Consider the following 12888-nt stretch of genomic DNA (forward strand, 5'->3'; position numbering starts at 1 on the left):
CATCTAAGCAACATCCTGGGCCAGCTTTGGAAAATAAAGATGATTTAAGCACCTCTGTCCCAGTGCCCTGCCTTTCACAGAAAATCATTAAGGGCCTGTCTAGCCCACTGCCGCCCATTTGGGGTGGTCCTCCAGTGCCTTCGTTGAAGCATTAATTATCAACTGTCCTTCTGTCTTCTCCATTGATGAACCCAGGAGTTTGTGTTTTGTCACTGAGGATGCCCAGCCATTTCCCCGTATTTATAGAATACTCAAAGAATGTAAGTTGATTCCCTGGGATCCTTTCATTTGTTTCAATCAATCTCCCCGGGCTATGTTTCCATCCAAAATTGAAAAAAATAGTTACTATTTATCCATTTACACGCTTTTCTTCCTTGCTGGAGCTCAAAATAGCATTCGCTACTGACTTACAGACTGTCACCTAACCAAGCACTGATATCAGAAGTTATTTATTTATTTATTTTATTTTATTTTCTATCCCACCTTATTTTATTATTTATTTCTCATATTTTTATCACTGCCCATCTCCCCCACACAGGGGACCCTGGGCGGTTCACAATAAAAACAATTTAAAATTCAATAAAATCATAAATAATGCCAATAATCAATAAATGTAAAATGCAATGAAATCCAAGCAACAGCAGATCTAATTCAACCCATAAGGGGATAAAACCGGTCCTGGCAGAACTAGGGAACCAACCAGCCCCGAATGGCTCTTCCTCTCCCCTTTCCAGGCAAGGTGGCAAAACGAGGTCTTCAGCTGTTTTCTAAAGTCCAGGAGGGAGGGGGCTACCCTCACTTCCAGGGGAAGGATATTCCAAAGGGTGGGAGCTGCTGCAGAGAAGGCCCGCCTCCTGGACCCCGCCAGATGGAATTCTCTTGCGGACAGGGTCCATAGCATGTCCTATAAATAACTCAAGGCGGCGAACATACCTATTACTCCTTCCTCCTCCTATTTTCCCCACAACAGCAGCCCTGTGAGGTGAGTTGCGCTGAGAGAGAGTGACTGGCTCAAGGTCACCCAGTCAGCTTTCATGCCTAAGGCGGGACTAGAACTCACAGTCTCCTGGTTTCTAGCCTGTTGCCTTAATCGCTAGACCAAATCACTAGACCATGGCTCTCATGAAGTTAGCTGAATCCCATGTCTTCAGGCCACAATCCAAACTGACCATAGCTCTTACAGTGATCTCATGGATTTTGAGCTGGAGACCTTAGCTTGCCTTCTTTGATGAAGGTACCACCCTGAATTGGTCAAAGCAATTCAGCTTCCACTTGAATTTTTTCTTGAAAACACACTGAAATCTCAACCAACTCCTCAGCCTCTTTTCGCCTTGCTAGATTATGTTAGATTTAAAAGTTAGGGAGATAAATTCCAGTTAGGATGCACTTTCACTTGCCCACCTTTAATCTTTCCTGATTAATCATCCTGGGTCAAAGTAAGTTTGTAAGCTAAATGCTTGACGCTGTGATCAGAGCTGCTGTACGTAGTTTGGGGCAACTTGCTGCCTCTTACGACAGTCAAGAAGTTGCTTCCAATAAACCACCCTAACTTTTCTTCCTCCTGCAAGCCTGCTTTCTCCTGTGATGTTTATTTGCTTTTTCTGTCCCTCTGCTCAGCTGTAGTTTTTGGCTTCACCTATTGTTAAAGATATATATTTAATTATGTTATGACTGACAGTTAAACCAATAAAACTTGCTGTTACTACTGCTGCTACGTAGCTCAGTAGTAGGTAGATCAAAGGTTGACTCAATAGAAGGCAGTTTCATAAATATCTGTTGTTAACCTTTTGCTACAAGGCTAATCTATGTGGTGGCCTTCTGATCTTCTGAAACCCTGTTTCAAGTCCTGGCCCTTCATTAAGATATTACAGAATAAAACAGTTATGTGTGGATAGCGTCATCAGACTGACATTACAGGACCTTGGACAGTTCTATCATTCAGCTGACTCCCAACAAAATGTCCAAGAATGACACAGTATGCATTGTTCTGTGTGTTGCTTATTTGTATATTATTTCTGTTTATACACAGTCATTTCATCCCTTGGATACTCAAGGCAGCTAACAGTCATTACCACAGACCCTCAAACAATAAAAAGTTGAAAACCCATTGAAAACAATAGCTGTAATTATGAATCCAACTTTAAACACTTGACTCTAAAAGAAAGTGTTGACTTCTTTCATAGAGGAGGGGAAATTGGTACGGCTCCCACCCTCATGACATTTTGGAAACTGTTAAAACCTGGTTATTCTCCCAGACTTTGAGATGAGGGACGCGGTGGCGCTGCGGGTTAAACCGCTGAGCTGCTGAGCTTGCCGATCGGAAGGTCAGCGGTTTGAATCCGCGTGACGGGGTGAGCTCCCATTGCTAGTCCCAGCTCCTGCCAACCTAGCAGTTCGAAAACATGCAAATGTGAGTAGATTAATAGGTACCGCTTCGGCAGGCAGGTAACGGCGTTCTGTGTAGAAGTGTCTTTGGACAAACGCCGGCTCTTCGGCTTTGAAACGGAGATGAGCGCCGCCCCCTAGAGTTGGACCCGACTGGACTTAATGTCAAGGGAAACCTTTACCTTTACCTAGTTGTGGAGCCCCCCTTAGATTAGATTAGTTTTGTCTGGTTTAAGACTGGCTGTTCGTTCTTCCAGTCAGCTGGGTTCTCTTTTTATATTTATTGTCATTTTATTTTATTTTATTTTATTTTATTTTATTTTATTTTATTTTATTTTATTTTATTTTATTTTATTTTATTTTATTATTTTATTTATCATTCATAAGCTGCCCAGAGTTGTCAAGCAGTTGAGTAGCCTCCAACTGGATTGATTGAATAAAGAAAGAAAGTGTGGGCTACTCTCTAGAGAATACCCTATACAGTTTGAGAGCAATTCAAAAGAAGGCCCTCTCCTTAATTGATGTCTTGTATTGCAGTGTGCAGAACTGGACATGGTATTCTGGGTGCAGCTAACCAGTCAGCATAGGGTGGATCTACCACTTTCCATGATCTCAACACTGTATCTCTGTTACTGTAGCCCAGGATTGCATTGGCTTTTTTGGCAAGTGCACCACTCTGCTGTCTTATCCTTAATCAGTGGTCTAGTAGGACACCTTAATCCTTCATCTGTGGTCTAGTAGGACACCTATCTTGTACCAGTGCATCTGGGCTTTTTTCTACCTAAGTGGAAGAACCCTACATTTCTTACCACTGAACTGCATTTTGTTGGGTAGGGCCCAATGTTCAATCTGGTCCCCTCCTCCCCAGCTTTATGTAATCTGTAATGTAAATTGCATTATAAATTTTAGTCATTTATGAACATGTTGAAGAGCCCTGGACTCACAGAATACTGCCCTCCAAGTTCTGATATCACCAAGGTGGGCATAACTGTTCTTTGATGCAAGAGCAGTTTACCTATCTAGGGCAGGCTACCTCTGTTGAAGAGGAGACAAGTTCACACATAATCCTCATCCTGAAGCCTAACATTGCATTTTCCCCACCTCTAGTCCAAGATGATCCTGCAAAGAGACTCAAGCTTTACCTTAATCTAGACCTGACTGGATACCCTCCCACCTTTTTTTTAAATTGCTGGTTTCCATCTGCTTCCACTTGCACCTACTCTTGCCTTCAAGACTGGGAACATGACCACACAAGATTAAATAATGTGAGGAGAAAGACTTACTGTTGGTTGGCTGTGAAAGTTACTTTTAGCAACTGTGTGAGTTCAAAGAAATGTCAGCCTCTCCTTGAACACATCACCAGCATTCATATATAAGGCAGGCAGGCAGGCAGGCTTCCTCCCTCCCTCCCTCCCTCCCTTCTTTCTCTAGCCATAGATGCCTTCCTACTATGCATAAACAGAATTAGAATAACTAATTAACAGAACCAGATAAACATAACACATTACATCTTCAATTTTAGCAAAATAATAGCAAAAGGAGACCCAGTTTGGAGTAGTGGTTAAGGCATCAGGCTAGAAACCAGGAGACTGTGAGTTCTAGTCCTGCCTTAGCCACAAAGCGAGCTGGATGACTTTGGGCCAGTCACTCCCTCTCAGCCCTAGGAAGGAGGCAATGGCAAACCACTTCTGAAAAATCTTGCCAAGAAAACTGCAGGGACTTGTGCAGGCAGTCTCCGAGGATTGGACGTGATTGAATGGATTTTTTAAAAATAGCAAAATGTGTCAAGAACACATGCACATAAAAGGGCAGGGCTTGGAATACATTGTCACTCCTACGATACTGAAGATTTACACACACACAGACACACACACGGTGCCACTGATCTGATGTCACAGCCCGATTGCTGAATCAGATTGGGATTCACAGAGAGCAAACGAATCCAGCGTAAAGATAATGTTGGTTGAATGGGTGGGTGCTTTGGCCCCTTTCAAAGCAGTTAAAGAGTAGCCCAAAATGAGAGAAAGGTCATTTTAAAGCTGTTTCGCCTATTTAGAACTAACATACTTTGCCAGTATTGCATAATCAATTCCATTTCTGCTTATCAGAGGAAGGGGCAAAAAAAATCTTCCATTCACCAAATTCTGATCCAGTTCTCTGGACTTTAGGGTTAGTACAGAAACTTCAGCTTGGTGGTAAAGCATAAAGACTGTATTCCGGATGAATCCTGTTCTGCTGTCAGCATCTCCTTTTAAAGGGAGACCAAGTCAGCAAAACTGGGGGTAGATCTCTGATTGAAATCTGGACAATGGCAGAACTAATTTACATATCCATATTCTGAGGCAATATAGCTCAGCTTTCTATGTATTACATATATATTGCTCTGATATTTCAAGTCTAGCTTCAAAATGAGGTACTTTGATCTGAACGTAACAATCTTCTTGCAACCACAGAAGCTGGGGTAGAATGGGACCTGCCTGTTGGGCCTCAGCGAGGACTTCATTGTGGTTGCATTTGGCATTAACTGGAGTTTTTTCCAGTTCACATTCAAAAGAAACCACATGTAATCCAGTACCATATATACTTGGTATTAGGACTAAAGTTGGCCCTGAAAAGGGTCATTGTTGACATTCTAGCAAACAGTGATAAAGGGCACTTTGACTAGGAACATGAGAGAAAGCTGCTTAGTTCTCATTTTCATGTGAACTTAACCCATTGATAGTTTCTAAGCAATCGATGTGCATCTGCATTTCGGACTCCCCATTTATTTGATCTTTGTGGTGCAGGCTGCATCTCAAAATTGTGTACGTTGGGGAAAAAGACGCATCAAATGCATAGAATGTGGGGGGTTTGCACAAAACTGTTAGGGGAATTCATTGCTTGGAGGGATATATTTGAGGAAAGTAGGAATACAAATGATTCCAGAGGGATCTTACTCCTATCTTACTTTCTTAGAAATATGGGAAGAAATCTAAACAAAAAGCCATACACATTTTCATGTTTTTTTAAATATTTGCATCCTGATGAAGGAAAGGGACCAACAAATATAATGGTGGAAAAATCAGAAAATAAGGAAAAATGAGAGATGACAGCTTTATCTACTTGTGCAGTGAGCCTTAGAATGTTCTGTGGCTTGAGCCTCTGTCTGACTTTATTGGGGATATCTGGAAATAAATAATTATATTAAGGCCCTAGGACCTCCGCTCATTACAAGCTGCGACCATGAGCTTAGCGTGATAGCCACCTAACTCTGCAAGAACCCGCTGCCGCACACACACACACACACACACACACACACCTCAAGAAACTGTCTGGGAAAATTGTATAAACCAGTCTCCATCTCAAAAGCTTAGCATGATCAGGCTGTGCCAAGTCCAGGACAACAGACTCCCCACCATCTGCCCCCCATTCACTGGCAGATGATTCTGATCATTACATCTGAAAGCTTGAAATTAGTGTAAAGTGTGCAGATACTCTTTTCAGATAAAGCGTCAGCAACAATAGCGTCCACTGGCCCAGAGAGACATTTCTGAGCCCTCCCCAAACAGATCCAAAAGCTTGTGTGAAGACATGGGCCACTGCCCTGAAATCTCACACGGTGTTAGCTTTCACTTGTAAGATTTTGCTTGAATTTAGCAATCAGGCAGTATTCGAAGGTGTGTGTGGATTTTCAAGACCCTGTGTCTGGAGAAGCAGCTGGGACATTTATCAATCTCACTGGGTTTCTCAGAAGACATTTTCTGGTAGGCTGAGTTGTGAAACAAACATTTTGCAAACCAAAAAAAGTTAGAGGCCATTTTAAAATAATTGTAAAGAAATAAATTCCAGTTTGTTTCTTTCAAAGTAAACCAGACAGGAATCAGCATGAAAAGGTGCTGTTAAACTTAGCAGCCATACAGCATCTTTCCCATCCTCTTAGTCGTAACTCATAATTATGACACTGCTTGCCTGATGTCAACCAACATGAAATAAAAAGGCCAAGTAATTGAGACCGTGATTTCCATCCCAGACCCTTTGTTTTTCCCTTTGGCTAACTTTTTCTGAATGTCAGAAATACAAGAATTATTGTCCCTCACAGGCTAGGGTTGTCAAGAATAAGAATGCTGTTTTGAAGACTGCTTCTCTCTTTCTGCTTTTTGCAGTTTTTTTCACCACCTCTTTTGCTGTCCAACCTCACTTCCTTGTATTCATTTTGTTATTGACAGTTGCATCACGGTTACATCACTCAGAATCATATCTCATTTTTATATTGGCAAGTTCCTGCTAAAGAGTACAGTTCCATTGTAAAAACAAAAAGAAAAAAAATGACATGGGTTTTTAACTACTGATGAATTCTCATTTATATCCTCCCTGCTATGCCATCTGGCAGCTTATCCATCAAAAGTTCTTCTTTATTATTTCCACTTTGGCACACAACTTTGCCTGCAGTCTTAGGGAGTGTGAAGGCAAACAAGAACTAGGCTTGGATTTTAGCAGTTTTCATGCCCTGTATTCTAGTTCATGCCTGTTGAAAGGCTTGACTTCAAAGCTGTAAATATGAACCTTGCATTCTTCCTTGGAACGAAGCAGCAGCGTTTGACTCTCAGAAATTCCCCTTGCCAACAAAATCTGAGTATAATAAGGCGTTTAAACAAAACCATATTCATTGCCTTTGCAAGGATAGATGGAAATTGAGGATGCTTTATTAAGCCTTTTCCAACCTGATGTTTCCCAGGTTGTTGAATTTCACCCCCCATAATTCTCAGTGAATACAACCATATTTGCTGGGGTCAGTTTGAACTGATGTCTGGCATATTTAGAAGACCCAGGTTAAGGGAAGGCAATTCAAGAGCACTGTATTTTCAGATTTGATGGTGGGACATGAACCAAAGATTTCTGAGATATGGGCTGATTTCTGAACACATGAGTTCCTAATGGCTCTCTGCATGGATGTCGTCACCTAATGCCATGACTTGTAAGTTTAGAATAATCAAATTGTCCCAAAGATTCTGTCTCTTCCTTGAATTTGAGAATTCAAGATACAATTCAGTTTACAATCCAGCTTTATTGCTTAAAGACAAAGAAACCACCACTACAATAAAGCTTTGTAGTCCATCCATATCTGCCTATCCAGTATGACAACTTTGCTGCCACGGGCCCTTGTTTTTAAATAAAAGGAGGGTGAGTTGAAGGTTCCTGATTTTGTCAGGATGAATGCCATTGACTTGTTTTTAAGCAAGTTCCATTTCTGATTCAGTCCTTGGATTCAGGAACGTCCATGGGTGCTGCATGTGTGTGTCAGCAGCGTCAAAATGGCAGACACAACAGGACAATCAAAGGCTCTTTTCGATATGCATCACGCATATGTAAAACAGTCGGGATTTCAGCTGACCCAGTTAGACACAGCATTTTGATGCAACCCACCCACCCCCACCTCCCCAGGGATCACCTTCCTTGGGTTTCCAACGAAGCCAAAGCTTGGTGTGTCTACCTACATGACAAGTCTTTGCTCCGAATAACATTAATTGTTTGTGTTGTCTCTTGGGCTGTGTTGCAAACTCGTAATTTTTTGCAACTCTTAATTTTTTCTTGAATTACGATTTCCAGTGATAGAAGGTAAGCACGTTGGAGGACTGTCTTGGTTGTTAACAATTCAGGTTGGAACTGGAACATAAAATGTAGACAACGCTAGTCTGACTGAAATGTTATTTTGGAAGTTGCTGGAGATACAGTTCCTGGGAGGACTCTTGGCTAGCATATCCAAGGGACATTACTAGAGATGCTGAGTGAAATTAAGATGTCCAGTAGATTGGATAGATTCAAGTGTAATGGTTCTGGACAGCTAGGTTGGCAGCAGAGCTATTAAATTAGAAGGAATTTTTGAAATAACTTACTGTTTTTTTATAAATACATGCCCACAGATGAAGCTGTATTTCTAGACAGAGATAGATCACTTGTATTGAAGGTCTGAAATCTGATCAGTGTTGGCATTTTCTTATGACTGTTGATAATCTCAAACTAATTCTGTGAAGGTCTGAAACTCCAGACTAACTCTGCTGAGTGTTTGTTCGTTTATTTATCAAATTTGTCACCGCCCATCTCCTCCCACCAGAGGGACTCTGAGTGTTGCTGTGTGTGATCATCAGCTTTCCTTGGGCTCGCCCAAGAGTGAGCAACCTAAGTCCCCAGGTATATTTTATGCAGACCTTGACTTAATATCCATTCTCCCTACATGGTGCAAGAAAAGAGATCAAACTTCAGTAAGAGTTTCTTGTCCCTTTCCTTGTGAATAACTGCTTGGGAGAAAATGTAGAAGATGTCAGTAAGAGATACCAGTCTTCTTCTTGCCTCAGCCCTAGTCAACGTCCAGTTAACCCCAATGGTAATGTAGCCCTCGATATATAAGTCACCCATCTCTGGAGCAATCTAATAAAGAGAGGAATTTTCTTTCCTTCACAAAATTAGTATAACATTATCAACATGAAGATGTGGATGTGAATGTCACTGCTGACCAAGTGCTAAGCTCTTCATTATAATACACACACTGTGGTGCATATATTTTGTTCTATGCATGTATACGAAGAATGGATTTCTGTAAAGATGGAAGTGGTGCTTCTCAAATGCTGTATATGTATATGTTGCAACATGCTATACATATGGATCAATGGCCCGTCATTCTAATTCCATGCACAGCCACACTATAACCATTGTGGGTTTATGAGGTCACACTTCATAGATGCATGTCTCACTTGGCTTCATTCGTATCTCCATATGTACATAGAAACATAGCAAAGCAGACATTCCTAGAGACATTGCAGGACAACCTCATTGAGATGGACATTCTCACCTCCTCCCGACATGACGGTGCTTACAGTGATGGGTATGTTGATGCTTAACGTGATATTTCTTTTTTTAATTGTACGGTCATTCTCTGACCCTTGCATGTCAACCAAGCTCACATGTGATGCCCTCTTCCCTAACTTTCTGTCTCATATAATCAAACCTTTCCCCTGTTTTCCTCTCCTCTGAAAGTTGTAATGGAAACAGTAGGGTACTTCAGTGTATGGAACACAAATTGTCCTGTACATATTAATGGCAGCCTCGTTAATATGCTAATTCATGGCATCTCATTGGCTTCGTCCTGATACCATTTCACTAACACAGAGGCAACTTTAGCCGTTTAATAGGGTTTGAAGATGTGCCATTATGATTACTCTGCATGTGTGCTGATTTAAATATCCTAATCTGATATTTTCCAAGTGTGTCATCTGAACTTTGAAAGGAAAAAGAATCTTCTTCTCTTTTTACCATTGTGATCGTTCTCTTCCACAGAATGTCTTCTGTTCTCATGTGCTCTTAAAGAGGGAAAGGCCATTACTTTGACTGGACCTGGAAGAACTTACTGTATTTCAAATAACATGACAATTTCAGTACTTTGTGCCTTTTTCTTAGAGAAACTATGCTATATTCTGAAAAATAATGAGAACTGATCAGATCAAGCCAGATTTAATTACGAACAGCTAATCATTAGTTTTCTGGCTCCAAGGCAGCAGCCTTGATCAAGCTAAGCAAAAACGGAGCAATAATAATAATAATATTAATAATAATAATAATAATAATAGTCAGTAGTAGTAGTAGTAGTTTTCTGGCCCCAAGGTAGCAGCCTAGATGAAGCTAATAGAGTGATAATAATAATGATAATAATAATAATATTAATAAATAACGGTCATCACCAGGATCTTTTTGAGATTCAGAGATTCATTTGAACACTCCCCATCTAATTCCTTCTTGTTATACCCTACATCAGTGGGGGGGGGGTGGTTCCTGCCCTGTTTTTGTCCATTGGAGCAAATAACTCAGTAATTGGGAGTGTCTGAAGAATTAATTACTAATGATTAATTAATGATTAATTAATGATTATTTTAACTATTATTAATGTATTTAACATAAATTAATTTAATATAAATTAAGATAGGCCACCCATCTCAAATACACAGCTCTGGGTGGCTTACCACAATTAAAAACTATATAAAAAGAAAAGGTAATACCAGTCACTGTCTCTGAGCCCAACTCACCTCACAGGGTTGCGGTTGTGGGGAAAACAGGAGGAGGAAGGGGTATTAGGTATGTTCGCCACCTTGAGTTATTTATAAAAATAATAAAGGCAGGATAGAAAATAAATTAATAAAGTAAAAATTATACAGAAAAAGACATAGACAAACCATCAAACACAATCAGCAGCCAACAACAATCAGCATAACCATTGCATGGGCTCTGCCACATGTCCAGATCCCCAAGCCCAGTGGCCGAAGCAAATCCTTGAGGCCTTACAAAAGGGCCGAGGCCAATCTGATCTCTGGGGGATGATGTCCCAAAGGGTAGGCGCCATGACAAAAAAGGGTCTCTTCCTGGGACCCGTCAGATACCATTCCCTAACAGATGGGATCTGGAGCATGCCTCTCCTGCCAGACCTGATGGGACAGGTAGATGCAATCATGGAGAGGCAGTCCTGCAAATAACCCTGGCCATTGTCTTTTAACCAATTCATTTTGCTGCCTGGAATGAAAAATATGGTTCCACCCAATCGTTTCCACTGCTAAACGGCCTGCCACCTTGCCTTTAAAAAGGCCCCTGTCATGGCTAAATAAGAGGTTAGTACATTTGTGACTCCTACTCCAGTTGATTAGTTAAGCAAAGGCTTGTCACACTGGTCATAAACTCAGTTGTGGGTTTAACTCTGTTTTCTGACTAGAAGGCACTCGTGGTGGCAGTGCCAAAGGGAATCAGCATAGTCTTTGCAGGAGCAAATTTGCACAGCAGAGTTCCTTAATCCCTTGGTGCTGATTTGCAAGGCTCCTTCCTTGCAAATGGCCTCTTAAATCTGCCAGCCTAGTGTGGAAAGAAAAACAGCTATTAATGTCACATTTGCAGGAAGGAGACATCAGCATAAGCAACTCTCGTGGAGAGACCCCTGTCCTGATTCTCCTTTGCAAATGCACCTTCTTCAAACTTCTAGGCTAGAAATCCTCATACATTCCCTAGATAATGTAGTTGTGCCCTACAGCCCTGCAGATGCTGGCCCAGGTTTGTTTGGTTTTTTTGAAGTAAGGCAACATCTATCTTCTTCTCCACACATGAAGTATGCTGATGTGATGGCTTCTTTTACAGAGACAGTGTGCATCTACAGGAAGTAAATAAAGATCAACCCCCATGGACCCTGACAGATCAAGAGAAGCAAAATTCCTTCACAAAATCTAACACAAAACCCCTTTATTCCATTCAACATAAAATTGGACAATAAATGCGGACAGTCTTAGCTATACCTTTAGTACCTCGGTAGGCTTTAGTCTTGTCGCCATTCTTCTTCTTAATGGTCGTATTTCATTTCTTTCTTCTGTCCTCTTTTTCCTCCTTCGTTCCTCTTCCGTGCATGGTGCTAATTTGGGCTTTGTTGTATTTGAACCAAGGCTTCCAAGCCTAAAGTCTCCCCCACTGTTTTGTGAAGGCATCCGCCACCTTTGACGCCTTTCCCTTTCTCTTTCTCATCCCACAGGCACTTCCTGTTCAAACCTGGAGGAACGTCCCCACTCTATCATACAACATCGCCGGGCTATCCCTTGACATCTAGCACGGTGTACTCACCACCCCCTCGGCCCCTTCCCAGAAGCACATTTTCTAGGCCCGCCTTTAGCCTGAAGAAGCCATACAAGTATTGTACCTGGAAATGTGCAGCCTTTAGTGCTATTCTCATCTCCATCACGCTGGTGGTGCTGCTGGCATATTTTATAGGTAAGCAGCTTCTTCCCTTTGATCTCCTACTTAGAGAAGAAGAAAATATATTGTGGGTCTCATAGGGCGGGTGGGTTAGGGTTGACAACGGTGTTCTCCGTTGTGGGCATGGTTGATTCTGCTCTTTGCCTCAGTAGCCCTAAGAGGAACGTGGTTCTAGGTATTGCGCTGCTTAGAAAGAAGTTTGATTGCCTGCTGGATCTCAGGCAGCCAGGTGACCTTCCAGCAGAGACTTGAAATACCAGAGTTATTTCTCCAAGGTACATGCATTATGATGATGTAGCACTATCCTTTGTTGACACCTTGGAAATTAGGGATGCGCTGTTGGAGAGGTAGTGTGACCTTTGAATGGGAAACAGGGCATGCTCCCAAAAGGAAGGGAAGCCAGGATGAAAAATTGGTGTAATTTAATTTCTGTTAATTAAAAGCAATCATTACGATTGCTTTCCTTGTATTTAATCACATCCCCCTCCTACTGTCATAAAAATTAAGATTTAGTAGCAACTAAAAGCCATCTTCAAGGCCACATGTAGTTTACTGTAAATCATGGTTTGCAAACTGAGAGCCAAATCTGTGGATGTGTTTTCCTTTTTTCTAATCCCCTTGCTATCAAAATCTGCTGCTTCCTTCTGTTTCCTTGCACCAACGTTGGCATAGAAGGTTACTTTTGGGCTTCTCCGTAGAAGCATCCCAGGGTTGTACTGACTTGTACTGACAAAGTGGTTCCTCTGCCAG

General features: G+C 41.5%; 1 protein-coding gene across 1 annotated transcript in view; it reads left to right on the top strand.

Annotated features, from left to right (window-relative positions):
- The window catches only part of TENM4 (teneurin transmembrane protein 4), a 445069-nt gene that overhangs the window by 226946 nt on the left and 205235 nt on the right, over positions 1-12888 (top strand). The window contains exons 6-7 of the mRNA XM_063305935.1: positions 9146-9244; positions 11918-12153. Coding sequence (XP_063162005.1) covers positions 9146-9244; positions 11918-12153 — 335 coding nt within the window. The remainder of the gene's footprint in view (positions 1-9145; positions 9245-11917; positions 12154-12888) is intronic.

Source organism: Candoia aspera, chromosome 5 (assembly GCF_035149785.1).
Source record: "Candoia aspera isolate rCanAsp1 chromosome 5, rCanAsp1.hap2, whole genome shotgun sequence".
NCBI lineage: Eukaryota > Metazoa > Chordata > Lepidosauria > Squamata > Boidae > Candoia > Candoia aspera.